At 41.3% G+C, this 14,787-nt stretch overlaps 1 protein-coding gene across 6 annotated transcripts in view; it reads left to right on the plus strand.

The window, feature by feature from the left end:
* The window catches only part of APP (amyloid beta (A4) precursor protein), a 182,739-nt gene that overhangs the window by 91,823 nt on the left and 76,129 nt on the right, over positions 1–14,787 (plus strand). For 2 of the 6 annotated variants that reach the window (XM_010297078.1, XM_010297080.1), the window contains exons 6-7: positions 4,188–4,359; positions 11,704–11,736. The exons of 2 other annotated variants lie outside the window; for them this stretch is intronic. In XM_010297078.1, coding sequence (XP_010295380.1) covers positions 4,188–4,359; positions 11,704–11,736 — 205 coding nt within the window. The remainder of the gene's footprint in view (positions 1–4,187; positions 4,360–11,703; positions 11,737–14,787) is intronic. 2 more of the 6 variants (XM_010297079.1, XM_010297081.1) reach the window with 1 other exon arrangement.

Raw genomic sequence — 14,787 nt, forward strand, 5'->3', positions numbered from 1 at the left:
CTCTTCCTGGTTTAAGGTTTGGGACTGATTGTGCCAGCATTTAAATGAGCTTAGTTTTCTTAATCATTTAAGTAATTTCAAATCCTGAAGAAAATACTGAGTAACGTTGGTGTTTACAGCAATAGAAGTATATGAATTTTGCTTTAATTCTGTGTCCACTCCCCACCCCCCACCTCCCCTCCGTTTAAGTTTTATTTCAGATTCCTCAATTGAAAATGTTGGTGTTCACAGAGTGTTAGTCCCATGTGGAAAAAAAAGCATGGAGTTGAGATTCTGAAAAAAGGCAAATATAATTTCACTTTGATTTAAAATTGGTTTTCTTCAAGGAACAGAAAAAAACAATTTATATGGTAATGAAAAATTTTTAAATGCCATTCAGAACCGTATTTTATACTTCCCTCTGTAAAAACTGATTATCAAAAGTATCTAAAGTGTTTGTACATAAATTCTAATTAGCTCTCCTTACAGCATTTTGGTAAATGAGTGTTTATGGAAGTACTTTGTGTAAAGCCACTATAAATCAACGTCCACATACTTGAAGACTGTGTATTTCCTAGGATGCTGCAGTCTGTGCTTTGCAAAGAAAAAATAATGCAGTCAGTGCCGATGTTTAGTGTAACTGATTAGTTTTCAGTATATCACCTTATTAATTTAAAAGCAAATCAAAAAGCTTTGCCTCAGCACTGTCCTTCAGGGAATGATCTACCTGCTTGGTTAAAAATACCTCTTTTTGCATTGAGAGGCTGGAATAAGTATAAGAAGCGTAGAATGAGGCAAGCTGAATTAATACTTTCCTGATTATCTCAAAAATAATTTGCCATCTCAAAGGTTTCAGAGGAGGAAGGTATTGGCAACTGTAATCTTCGGTTTAGGGCACAGAGAAGATGAGAGAAATTTTCTTATTGAAGAAGGGTGGTTTGAAAACTGTAAGCATCTGAAAACAGAATTTAGACTGCTTATGAGCCTGGGCTGTGGCAAAGGCTTGTCCTCTTTAATGTTATCCAGTTCCATGGAGCCAAATGAAAAAATGTATCTTTGGAAGAGGGAGAGTGAGCCAGTTCCTTAAACAAAGCAAATCTCACATTAATGCTGTACTCAATACAAATTATTTGTGGTATCAAGTAAAATTGAATTACACAGTGGCAAAAAGTAGCTCATCTTTTAATCAGTTTTCAGCAACAAGATAAATATATGAAGCAAAGACAGTTTTTAATTTTTCGATTAATCATGTAGCAGTGTATGCTGCCTGCCTGCTGCTAATACCTGTGAAAATACTGTAGCTCATCCGTCATAGGCATTAATTGCTACACTCGGTAGCAGTGGAAGAGGAAATGATATTTGGATTAATAGCCCAGTAAAACCTGATGAATTTTCCATCCCTGCACTTCATTTCCCCATCTCCTCAGTTGAGGTGGTGCAGCTGAGGATCACATGTAGTGGCTTTTTTCTGTAGGGGCAAGTGATGGGAATTTAGAGAGGCATGGGAGGAGCAACTGGCCCACCACCAGGAGTGATGGGACAATTTCCCAGGCATTGAAGCTGGTTTGAAAATGTACCTTCATCCTGAAGCCGGGTGAAGGAATGCTACTCGGAGCCTTCCACAGAGAACAGGCGGTGGTGGATGGTGGTGGTGACATTGGGAAAGGGATGACAGCAGCGAAGAGCTTCCTAGACTGGATGGTCAGCATGCTTCCCTCAAACAGAGCGATGATAGAACAGTAACCCAGAGCATATTTTGCCTCTCTTCTTTATCTTTATTTAGGTCATAAACTGTTTGCGCAGTAGGCCATTTCTCTCTGCGATGAAATAATTTCCATTTAGATCTCGCCAGCAGCAGTATGGTCACCTGTGCAGGCTGGAGGGAAGGATGTCCCTCCACTGCCCTGCAGTGTCACCACCAGCCTGGTGGGAGATGGCAGGTTGCTGGCCACAGCACTGGGCTGCGGTGCTTCAGGCTTGCTCTTTCTAGTGTATTACTCTGTGGTTTCCTGAATGCTTGTCCAAGTGCATCTTCATGTGAATAAATGACTTCAGTTTGCAAAGAGCCAATTCCTTGTTATCGCTGTCATCAGTTATTTGATGGGCAATTACCTTTGCTTTTGCACATGCAGAAAAAAAATCTCTGCTGCTCTTTCTGTGAGAGGTAACTATAGGAAATTTCAGATTAAATATGGGAACCATTCCCATCCTGATAACACTTAACAGTACAAAATGAAATAAACCAGACTTTACAGCAGAACTAATACTTTGAGGAAACCTAGAAGGCACTTACTGTGTGGGTAGAGGTCAGCCCATAGTCAACATTAACTAAGAAAGACTGAGTTGTTGAAACCTTTGTGTTTTTTGAAATGACATCTCCTGTCAGCAAAAATTCTCTTGATTTATACCTGTCTCTTTAATATCAAGAGTCACTATTCATTTTTAATTGACAATGTGGCAGCTCTTCCAAGGCTGTGCAAACTTAACTTTGTGTGAAGATTTGACTGTATGGTTGGACAGTGAGGCTGGATTTGCTTTTAAAATACATCAGAAGAAACACTTGTATACTAAATGTGGTCTGTAATTAACCATATGGTAGCGTACAATTAATTGTAACTAATGTGTTGTACAATTAAATATACTTACTTTGTTTTTTCTTGAAGTAAAAAAAAAACAAACTAGTATTCCTTCACTCCCCCCCCACTATTCCTTTCCCCCTAATCGCTTGACACAGAATTGTGGCATTTGTAGCACACCCTTGATGGTTGCATACACTTGGATCTGTTTCTTTTATGTTTCCTAAAATTGATTCTTTACATTATTCATAGATACGATATGTCAATATGTTACACACATGTAAAATTATACCTATAATATATATTTAAGGAAGTGTAGGTATACACTGCCTGCCAGTGACAATATAAATAGTGGTGCTCCTGGGGAGAGTGAAGTGATGGATCGGGACAGACTCTGAAAAGCAGGATTCTTTGTAGCCAAAATCTTAGAGGTGATGAGCATGTGGGGCATTTTCAGTGCTAATGTGCTGATACTTCTTCATACCTTGCAACCCTTAGGGTTCTGCCTTCTACAAAATTCAGATAGGTGCCAGAGAATTTAGAAGCCTCGAGTTGAAAGTACCAGTTTGTCTGCCAATGCAGTGTGTGGGATGAAAGCAGAAGGGGCGTGTTGGTGTTTAACGTTATGTAGGTTTGAAACGACTTATGCAGCACGTTGAAAGATAAAACTGGTTTTGCCTGTTTGGAACATTATTGGTAAAGGGCTATGCATTTACATGTGTAATTGGCTGAATTCCAAATTGCGGGCAGGATTTGCTTTGTCTCCCTTTAATTTGTGTGGTTCGGTTCTTGCCTCAGGTTTTCATGTGTTGCAGGATGTAGGCTGAGACTGTGGCAGCTCACAATGAACACAAACACAAACCATTTTAATTTTTTCCTGTATATATTCACTGGGGATGAGATTTCCTCCCATGGATGGGATAAAGCTATGGCAGTAATTTTATATATGTGAGCCCTGGAACTATGAATTACAGACCCTGTGCCAGGCAGCTTGCAAGAGGGAGATTCTTCAGCAGTGACTATATATAAATAGATGTCTGAAGAGAATTTGTTTTCCTCTGTAACCTATAAATATTTTTATTTCGGTTTTTCTTCTGTATAACCTAGGACACCTTCTCAGTGGGGGCAGGGAGGGGAATGTATAGCTAAAAACCAGCAAGAAAAAAAGCGGCACCTTCTGCTTTCAGGTGTTCCCCTTCCAGACAGGTAGCAGTGGGCTGCTTGGGCAGGAGTCTGCCTGGGGCCATCAGGCCGGTCCCGCAGGCAGGAGCTGGGGGGTGGTTGTACCCCTCTGGCCTTGAAGCAGACAAAACTCAATGCTTGTACCATTGCCACCGTGCTGGAGATTGTTTCAGGGCAGCACCCCTCAGCGTGTGCGGACAAGGTAGCTAAAAACTTAGAAGTATAGGCAGGCTAAGAAGACTTAGCGGCACGAATTTGGTCAGTTCAGAATTTACCTTCGTTGCCTCCAGGGTGTTTTTCCAGGGAAGGGTTTCCCATTCCCCGAAATACCTCCTTGGTGCATCTCCTTCCTCGCTGGCGTGCGTGGGCATTTGAGAGGCACCTAATAAAGAAACAGAGACAGTACCATTTTCACACTAAACGTGATTCCTCCGGGTCTCCTGTGACTAGAGGTGTGCTCGGAGCAAGCCGAGACGGGTCCCTGCCGCGCGATGATCTCCCGCTGGTACTTTGACGTGGCCGAAGGAAAGTGCGCGCCCTTCTTTTACGGCGGCTGCGGCGGGAACCGGAACAACTTTGACTCAGAGGAGTACTGCATGGCGGTCTGTGGCAGCGTCAGTAAGTGCCCTTCCGTGCCTCCCTCGCTCCTGCCGCTCGGCAGCGGGGCTGGGCTCACACTAACCCCCAGCCGCGGTCTGTCCAACGCCTCCGCTCACTGCTAGATCCTCATCAGCCTCTCGCTAACCCGGCATGGTAGTGGGCGACTTCTCGGTGCTGTAGACGGGGGTCTGCAAGTAGGTAGCTGAAAGCCTAACACTTCCTTAGACGAGGCCTTCGCGCTCACCTTCTCTTAATTTTCTGTCAAAACGTACTTACTGACGTGTGTGTGTCTCTGTGGGTGCATGTACAATGCATGTGCAGCGAAAAACACGAGCCTCAGGGAAGCCTCAGGTAAGTTTTAAAATAGCTCATAGTTCCTACAGTGTATTTTCATGTATTATTGCTGACCTTTTTTAATTAAAGAAATATAAGCTCATTAAAATATCGGAATATTTATTTCCAGATTTTTCTTTATGTTTGTTTTTAGTTTGAATATGTTGTGTGTGTTTGCAACGAAAAAGGGAGAAATTACATTTGATTTTTTAGGTTTCCCTGAGGGCTGCGATGCACGTGGATGTCGGTCACTTCCCACTTACTTTAACACACCATATATTTTTATGGTCGTTTTCCCTGACGAAAGAGCATTTGCACTGTGACTTTTGAGAAAGGTGGCTTTCACGATCACAAAGTATTGAAGCTGATGAATCAGATGCTGGGTTTATCGGCTGGGTTTTGGTTCGGGAGCCTCTGGTACGTTCCCCTCCAATCTGCCTTGCCTGCATATTCTCTTGAGAAAGTATTGGCTGCCATTTGCATTTGACACAGCGAAGAGAGAGTACATACCTCACTGCCCTGCCTGCTCAAAGGGCAGGGAGGGGCAGAACAGAAGTGGCATGTTGAGGCTATATTTTAGTAAAATATTTTCCAAACTGCACCTAGGAATGTTTGCAATAAATAGAAGGCTTAAAATGCACACAAACACAGGCAGCAAGGTGTGCTATGTGCACCAGGGAGCACAGGAGCTGACCTGTATTTTTTGGAGCCGGAGCAAGAGCGGTCATGGAGGCAGGATTGCTGCTCTCGTGCTCCAGCTGCATTTCGTCTCGGCATCTTTCAGAGCTGTTTGTGACAAAGCTCCGTGGAGAGATGTGGAGAAAGGCTACCACAAGGCGAGTGAGGAGGATACCTCATGGACAGTGATGAGCTTCTGCAACAAGACAGAAGATGTAGTAAAGAGAGAGAGGAACTATGTGTAGATTGGAATGAGGGCTAGAATATATTTGCTAAAAGAATGAAATCTTGAACCATTAAGTTCCTGTGTTAGGTAAGGCCTTTCCAGAGATGCAAAACGTGGTGTGTCTCTGTGCCTCCTGCGACAGGCAAGAAAAACTGGGACTTTATAAGAAGTTAAACTAAGACAGTAGTAGAAAAAAAGAGAATTTTAAAGAAGAAACAATTATGCAGTGAAAAATTCAGGGTATGTGATATTGGCAGGCAGTTGGTATTGAAGTTGATATTGATACAGAAGGTAGCTGGCTCATGCAAATTAGAAGCATAGAAAAAAAACCGCAGTGAGAGAGATGTTGAACCATAACCCTAGAAAAGCCACTTGAGCTCTTGTACATTTAGTTTCACGTAGCTGAGATGAGGCTATATTTATTCTTTGCTGTTCTGGCCAGTAGAGAATTTGTAAAGGACAGTTACCTTTTTCAGTTGCATGTGGGTGAGTATCACGCTGAAGTGGTGATTGGATCCCAGACAAGATGATGGCCATCAAAACTAATAATGGAAAATAGCTGAGAAACTGAATCTTTTGCTACTTTACATCTAGAAGTAGTCCCAGTTAGCAAGGGAAGAATGACAGGACTAAACATGATTTACCTGCACAGAGCTTTGGATAATTCAGGTGTTTGCCTTGGTCTGTAAGAGGCAAATGAAAGTCACCTACCTCTGATATTACACCTCTTGTGACAGTACCTGTTGCTTTCTACAGAAATTAAGAATTAAAGAAGACGGGGTGGGGGGATGTCTTCATCCTTACGTTTCATGTGCAACAAAGTAGGTTTAAATGAAAAATAGCTATTGGTCTTTTGTGCTGAGCATTTTACTTTTATGGTCAGTAGAAGAGTTTCTAAATGCTGCATATGCTGGTTCTTGTTGAAAAAAGCCAGCCTTTTCACATACGTAGTAGGAATTAAGAATTATTACTGCCTTTGTCAGTGTTACTAAAAAGTCTAGAATATTTTTGTGAAGGCTGGACAACAGCATAAATAAGGACTTTTAATAGATCTTGACTCTTGCAGGATTGCAGTTTTGTTGAACATACAGTTTTTACAGGTTTGTTTTGGCTCCTGCCCTTCAAGCTGAGCCATATGGATGCATTTCTGAGTCCAAATTCTGCAGTGGCACTCTGTGCAGACTTAGAGATCTCCTAACATCGTGCATCTTGCATACGGAGCTGCAGCTACTCACCCAGCACTTCAAATCTGAGAGTTTCATTCCTGGCTTTCATAGTGCTGCAGAATTATTACACAGAGGGAAGGGGGTTGCTGACTAAAAGAGCAGTACCATCTTCATGAGAATTAATGCAGTAAAACTTGGAGAGATGAGACTCTGATTTGCCACATTGATAATGCAGTGGCATTATCATATACAGGTTGTAGGTGAAATCATAGCACTGACTGTAAAAGCAAGCAGCAGAGTTTATTCTACCTACCGAGGTCACCCTTTGTAGCAGAAGACTTCCTGCAAAAAGATCACTAGGTTGGGAAATGGATCTGAGCAGCCTCATCTCAATTCCAATATATAAATTTGCACTGTATTTCACTATTGAACCACACTTGGAGACGGTGTTGGACTGGGCCTTTTTAAAAAGCAATTGGGTAAAGTTTAGTCTTAAAAAGAATATTATGGATTGAATGAAACTTGGAAATTAGATTGTCTTGCTTCTTCAAACTGGTCTCTTGGCAGCACAAGTTGTACACTTCGTGCTCGTGCTGGTTGGGAGGATAACCGATCTTCTCTTCGAAGACTGACATTTCTTATGCAGCATGTGAAATCAAAAATGAAATAACTTCTAAATTTGCTATATAGTATATCCACGAGGATATTCAGATAAGCCCAGGAGATCCTTCTCTGCCTCATGGAAGTTGTTTTGGGTTTGTTTTTCTTTTTTAAGTTCAGTTCAATAAAACAATGCCAAAAGCGTTACCATTTGTGTTCTTTTCATAAGTATCTTGGTTTACTTTGGGATTACCAAGTTTTGGTCTGAGTCATTTTCTTTTTAAGGAAAATGGAGTTAGGTTGACAACTTGAGCTGCGTGGCTTCATTTGCACAACTGGCGGTGAGAAAAAATAGAGCTGGTCTTGTTCATATCCCAGAGGGCTTTTTCCTGGTTTTCTTCAGTAGTTTCTCAAGCGTGTGACTCTTGAGAGTCAAAGGATACGCTTTCCAAGCTACTTCAGTTACCTTATTGTTCCTGTATTTTCGTGTTATTTCAGTGTATTCTATACCCTGATCTATACATGTGTTATTTCTGTTAGTAAAATAACTTCTATTTTTCTCTGGTTTCATCTGCTCTTTCAGAATCACTATGCTGTTTCTCCTTATCCTTCATCACTTTGCTCAATAGAAACAGTAAGGAAAATAATTAGAAGTGCTGAGTACAATAAGTTTCAGCACTTAACTGAGATCTTGTCTTTGGTAACGATCAAATGTTGCTGAAAGAGGTTTTTATTTACCTGGCTGTAGCAAGCTTTGGATCAGGCAAACACCCTCACCCCAACCCCACAGAAGAAAAGAAAAACAGTGGAGAAGAGTTTCCATCTAGGCCACCCCTGTTCTGTTCTGTCTTCCCCCTGCCCCATCACCCTTAACTTAATCTATCTGATTTTTGTGCCTCCCTGCCCCTGCCATTCATTCTTATTTATTTACTCCATTCTTTATTCATTTTCTTTTCAGTGCTCACATTATTGTTACTCCCTTGTGTCCTGTAGAAATCCAGTGACCCTCTCTTAGGCAGGAGACGAAGATGGAGACTAAAGGCATGTCTTTTCTTTTGCTTTGCAGGATGAAGTAGTTAGATTTTACAGAGGGTAATTTGAAATAGTGGATAGTGGCTGGGTTTCTCTTGAATAGTGGGCAAAAGATGAAGGGGTGGGATGTGAGTTTATTTTTCTCATAATGCATTGAAATTGGACTGAACCAAAACCTGAGGATGTTCTGTTTGTTGTCACAAACACTCATACACTATGAATACTGAAAGTATGAATACTGATACTAATATCCTGAACACATTATCTACAGGAAAAAAAACCCTCATGTTTTATTCTGCTTCCTTGCTGAAGTCTCTTCGCCTTGATCTGAAAAGGTGGGTCTGTCCTGTCATGCAAAGCCTTAGACTCTCTACACTGTCAACGAATTTGACCGATGCGCTGTGGTCTGACAAAAATTACTTGTCTGTTGGGTAGGAGCTACTGCTGTCAAATTTTTTCATTCATCACCCAGCTACATGGGAACTGATAATGCCTTAGAAGTAGAAGGCTTTAAGGATCGTTACCAGTTTCTTCAGCCTGCCAGACCACATGCTCCCTCTAATGATTTTTAATAAGGATGTTCAATACTGTCTGCAGTTTCTATTCAATATAAGGACTCAAACTCCTACTGTGTGACTGGCCATAATTACTCCTTTGAAGTCATTGGGATCTATGAGGTGGTTAATTCAGATTTAATGACCTCAGAATGGATATGTATTGACAAGAATAAGCTGAAGATGGTAAATTGCTGTTATCAAAGGAATGATTTCTTTCTTATTGTCATACTAAAAAATAATCTACTGTATGAGTTTTTTCCCCTTGTCTCTTAATTGCTGCTTGTTAAACATCCTTAAAGTTATAGGAAATACATATTCTTAGTAGGTACTATTTTGAAATTACATCAATGTTCAAGTCTTAACTTACAGACGTGAGGAGCTTCAAAGCTGGAAGAAATTTGTTCTCTTAAATGCGCTTCATTTGTCAGCTGTTGCATACAAGACAGGTCTCCCAGCAGCTCCTGCAGCCGTGGCGTGGTATGTTCAGAGTGGAGTGGAATTCATGCCGCTGTGTTTTCATTTGTTCCGCATCTAAAGCGGGAGTGGACTGTACTCTGGTGGCACGGTCAGGTTTTGAAAACTTCCAACATATCATTAAAATTACCTTTTTTATACGATCGTGTGTTTTATCGTTGTACTGAATTCCTACAGCTAAGAACAGAGGGAACCAACAGGGTTCAGTGTTGTCAGTTGCCTCCTTCCTTGTAAACCCTGAAACCTAGTAGTAAGTTCAAATGTCACCACCCATTGTTCTATTTTAGAGCATGATCACAGGTTTTGGGTTACTTTAGGTAGAATAGTATTTATTCTCTAGGCTAAATGTTGTTGTAAACTTACAAACTTGCTAAATCTGTTGGTGATTTTTAAGTGGCAGATACTTTATTTCCATTTCAAATGGAAGACATGAAAAGAAACATATTAAATGCTACAATTTCATAATATACATGGAATTTCACACCCTCTTAAATATAGATTAAAATATTGTGCACATGGCTAAGACTAATGTGGGGGATGCACTCTTACTGCTTTTTATATAGGCTAACTTCAGCTTGCCTACAGATTAGCATCACTCTGTCCCTGATGATTGGTGAGATCAGTCTTAACATGTTTCCATTTCATGCTCTTAAGTGAGGAGAAAATTCATGACCTCTAGTGTTGTGCAGTGTTCAGTTTAATTTCTCTTCAGAGGTACTGAGAATAACAATCTGTACCTTTTCACAGCAAAGGCTTATAAGACGATACTCCTGTTTGTCAGGAATTTCCTTTATGCATTTGTTACTTGTTTGGGATCTTGACATCTCCCTAGTTAGCAGGAGGTAAAATGTTCGGGCAGCTAAGCTCGCATGCCAACTTCCAGAGCGTGTCCAAGGCCTTAAAGAGCTGCAGTGCATTCCTGTAAGCAAAACGGTAAAACATACCCAATTTTCAGTTAGGTAGCATGCTTTAATCCTTTGTTTTATTTGCTGGGTGATTGCTCATTTTATCTGTACAGCTACAGAGGTTGCTTGAGCTTGAGGTCAGGTAGGAGGCTCAAAGACAGAAAGCAGGCCGTGTCTAGGGCACGTTCATCTGGACGAGGTGCTACTGCCCTTTCACCGCTCGTGAGCTTTTCGGGGGAGTTGGCAGGCCTCTGCCTATAAAAGCAGCAGCGCTTGCAAGTTCCTTTGTGCCAGGGATGCCTTTTTTTTTTTTTTTTTTTTTTTTTTTTTTTTACAGTGCACTTAGTGCTGGAAAATATTGATTGCAGCAACTAGCTACAATAGTAATTTGTCATGGCGCTACAGGAGATAGAATTTACAATACAGAAGTCTAGTGATAACGTTTCAAGTACTAAAAATCTGCCTTCCTAAGTAGCGATATTGTAAGGAAGCATTTCACATAGTAAGTGCGACGTCTTTTATTTGGATGAATTAAAAAAAACTAAGTTATTACAAATTCACTCAAGCCAGTCACACGGGGACAACCTGTTGCTTCATCACAAAGGATCTTTACATTAAATTGGCTTACTGCTTCCCAAATTAGCAGTAAAGGGGACATTACCTCTTAAGACTTTACTTAAATGTGTCCCTCTCCCACCATCTCCAGCATGAATTGCCTGTATCTGCTGGGTTTTATTTTCTGGCATGAAAACTTGGCTGAATCATGCATTTTGGTGAAGTTGAGGCCAATTTGGAATAGTGTAGATGAAATATTAAGAAAAACATATTTTTGCAGTTCTTCATTGTGAGTGCTTGACATCATTCAATGCCTAGGAGCTGTAATGGGATGAATTCTAATGTAATCTATTTTAATTGTTGATTTTGACTACCATCATTAGTGGATGCAAGTGACTAATTCCTGTTTCTGTGGTTTCTTCATCTATATAAATTTGCACTGTATTTCACTATTGAACCACACTTGGAGACGGTGTTGGACTGGGCCTTTTTAAAAAGCAATTGGGTAAAGTTTAGGATTCAAAAGGGAAATTATGCAAATGTTTTCATATACAAGAAGCACTAGGAATTTTATTAATGTACTGTATAATTGTAGACACTGGTTTTGCTGTAACCTGTTTAATTGAGTCTAACCACAGTTGTTTGGTGTTTTTTTACTCTGTAGAACTTGATGACTCTTGTTTACAACCTTGGCAGAAGTCATGTTCAGGATAATACTGCTGACTTGTATGTGTTCACAGCAATCGCATTTGATGTAACAGGTGAAGAATTTAATAGTGGGATTTTTCCCTCATAAATATTTAGGTTTATGGTGACAAATCAAAAGAGGACGGCCTCGAGGCAGAGTGTTACAAAGACGCTTGAGGAAAGTTTGCTTTGGGTGTTAAGGGAGAAGCCGCTGCCCCAGCACTCGCACACTGATGCAGGAGTCGCACACGCACCACCCGAGACATTAACTGCCCGGACCGGAGTCCCTTCGCAGCGGGTGACTCCAGTGGGCTGACGGGTGCCCCTTTCGACTCCTCGTGCACGCGCACACTCCCTCCCGGGCGCGTCCCCTTCCCTCAGGCCCGACCCTAGGTCTCCCGAAGCAGAATCTCCCGACATGACGTATGCCAGATGAATTTGTTAGGTGGTACAGCGGTGCAGAACAGCTCGAGCTGGGCGCCTCCGGAGAGGGACCCCGAACAAAAGAATCCCTGGGCAATTACACCCCTCGCGAGGCGGTTTGGTCCAATAGCAGTATTTGGGTCTGAGGTCTCCCTGTTCCTCGCTGGACCCTTTCAGTGTCCCCAGGTGGGCTGTTCTTTTTCTTTTCTCGAGGAGGCAGCTTCTGCTGGTGGATGTGGCTGTCTTACCTTTCTAATTTACAAGCTTTTGGGGCCTCCCCTCGTGTAACCAAGTAAGAGTTCAGTACAAGTTCAGCAGTGTGTGGGTGAAAGATCACAGCTTGCGGCCTAAGGCTTTTTGCTAATGCTGTGCAACGGATTCTGCCTGAACTCGTGGGACCTCCTCCCAAGCACGAGACAAATCGAAGAACTCAGGAGGGCTGATCTCAGCAATTAATGGCCGAGATGAGTGTCAAAGGGATATGAGCAAGGCAAAACTGCATTTGTCAGGACTGGTGGAAAGGAAGTTGCATTCATGGAGGTGCAATGAAGGCACGCTTGCCAAGTTCTAGCTGTGCATGGATAGGAAATGTATGAAGTTCTTACGCAGAAAGATTCTTATATGAGAAAATTTAACAAACCTAGTTTAGGTGGCAAGTATCAACTTTAGTTAAGGCAATAGATGAGCAATAACATGAGTATGGTTGGTTGGTTGTTTTTTCCTCCTCCAAGAAGTCTCTGTGAGGGATTTCACTAAACTGTCTTTCAAGCTGCCTGTTTTTCTGATGCCATACCAACTACTTCAATTATAACATAACAAAGGAAGATAGGATCAGTCTTTACAAAGTAAAGTTCAAGAAGGAATGTAGCTTTTGAACATGTGATTTCTCTGTCTCAATACACTTAATTATATTTTCAGGCCAAGATTGCTACACTGACCTGTAATTATTCTTTGAATAATAATGCAAGTTACGAAACATTACCAAAAAACTATATGCATTCTTTTATGACAAAGCAGTTTAGCCTTGATGGGTAACAAAAACAACTGAGATAACCCAACTATTAAAAGGAAAGAGCATCCCTCTGGAACTGTGAGTTCTCTTTCACATGTTAACTCTCTTCATGTCACCTGTACCTGGAGTCTCTTTCAGTTAAATTAGTAGACTTTTTTTTAAAATGTGCTTTCTAATCTGCTTTAGGAACATTCATCTAAATTTAACAGATTTTTGGAAGCTAAGAGGCAGCTTGAAATTGAAGGTGGAGAACTGATGATTCTTTTTACTGCTTCAGACGTGATCCCTCGTAACTACTGTTACAGGGGGCTTTTTTTCTTACTTCAGTACAATGTGCATACATTTTTTCTGACAGAAGAATATATTTCTTTTTATCTAGTTTGTTAGTCCATATTTTGTGCTTTCTGAGTCTCCACCATTCTAGTCAGAATTCCTGTTTTTACGAAGAACACTTTACTTTCTAAGACTTTTTGGGTGTCTTAAAGGTAATTGTTAAAACATGAGGATGAAGCAAATGTGCGAGAGAAATAAAACCCAGCTGAATGGTTATGTGACCAGGCTGAGTGATAAATATATAGTTGAAATGGATGAGCCTTAACATCAATGAATAACTTAGTGGGAGTTCACATTATGGAGTATCTTTGCTGAAAATTAAGAAGTGGGCAGCTGGAGTGGCGTGGCCTGAAGGACAGGAGTGCCAGGCTCTGACAGCAATCAGCTTCCAGGCAGGGAGATGTGCTGGTGAGCCACGAGGCAGAAGATCTGACTCCCAGAACCCCTGCTAGTCCAGGGGTGACGCCAGCCCTTGGAGCACAGCACTGCTATTTATTTGCCCCCCAAATCCCAAAAAAGAAACCAGCAGCAACAGCAACCTGCCACTTACAGGTAAAGTACTAAAGCTGGGGTTACGTCTGGTTTGCATTCTCACAAGGTCTCCCTTGTGCTGTTGACTGTGGGAGGAACTCTGCCCTCCCCTTTATTCTTTAGTTTTAGACAGGGTTCAGAAGGTGGTCTTGGTGAAACACCACCACTTAGTGTTCTGTGCCCCAGTATTGGCTGCTACTGGAAAGCATGCCAGTTCGGCACACACTTTTCTGCAAATAATGAAACTGTTTTAAACTTAACACCTTCTTATGTAAAAACTCATCCTGGTATATCCTTTTCCCTATGTATAAAATAATGGCAATTTTCTACAATCTGGGATAAATCTTTCCCAGCCTTGATTTGTCTTGTATCATTCAGCCAGTAATTTGTCTGTTTTGTATTAAAAAGGTAGTCACTATTTTCCTTCCCTGTTGTGTAGATTCTGTTCGTTGGTTTTGGTAGCAGCAGCTACCCTGCTGCAAGTGGAGTAGCTTATTCACAAAAGAATGGGGATACCATCTTGTAAAAAAGCTCATTTCACAAGGTAGCAGTAGCAATAATAGAAACCCTTCTTGCTAAAGATATTCCATATGCACTTGTGATTGTCAGAAGTGCCATAATTAGTTGTGATCTTGGTCAACAACTTAAAAGCTTTGATCTTAATCCTTGAGTAATGAGGCCATTGCCTATGTGGAATTTAGAGGCACTGAATGCATCCCCTGAATTCTACGTTGTAGCTGGGGAATGCTCTCATTTCCAGCGGTTTCCCATCTGATATGCAACAGCCGGTGTAGTTTGGAAAAGGGGCATCTACTAATCCTGTCACTTCATATGAGGTTGGTGAGCGACTGTTCATTCTTCCACTGGAGAGGCTGATAATGGATTATTTATTTTTATGCAAAATAGTAAAACAGGATCTGGGGTCCTATTGTTGCCTC

The sequence above is a fragment of the Phaethon lepturus genome, unplaced genomic scaffold (genome assembly GCF_000687285.1).
Source record: "Phaethon lepturus isolate BGI_N335 unplaced genomic scaffold, ASM68728v1 scaffold8941, whole genome shotgun sequence".
NCBI lineage: Eukaryota > Metazoa > Chordata > Aves > Phaethontiformes > Phaethontidae > Phaethon > Phaethon lepturus.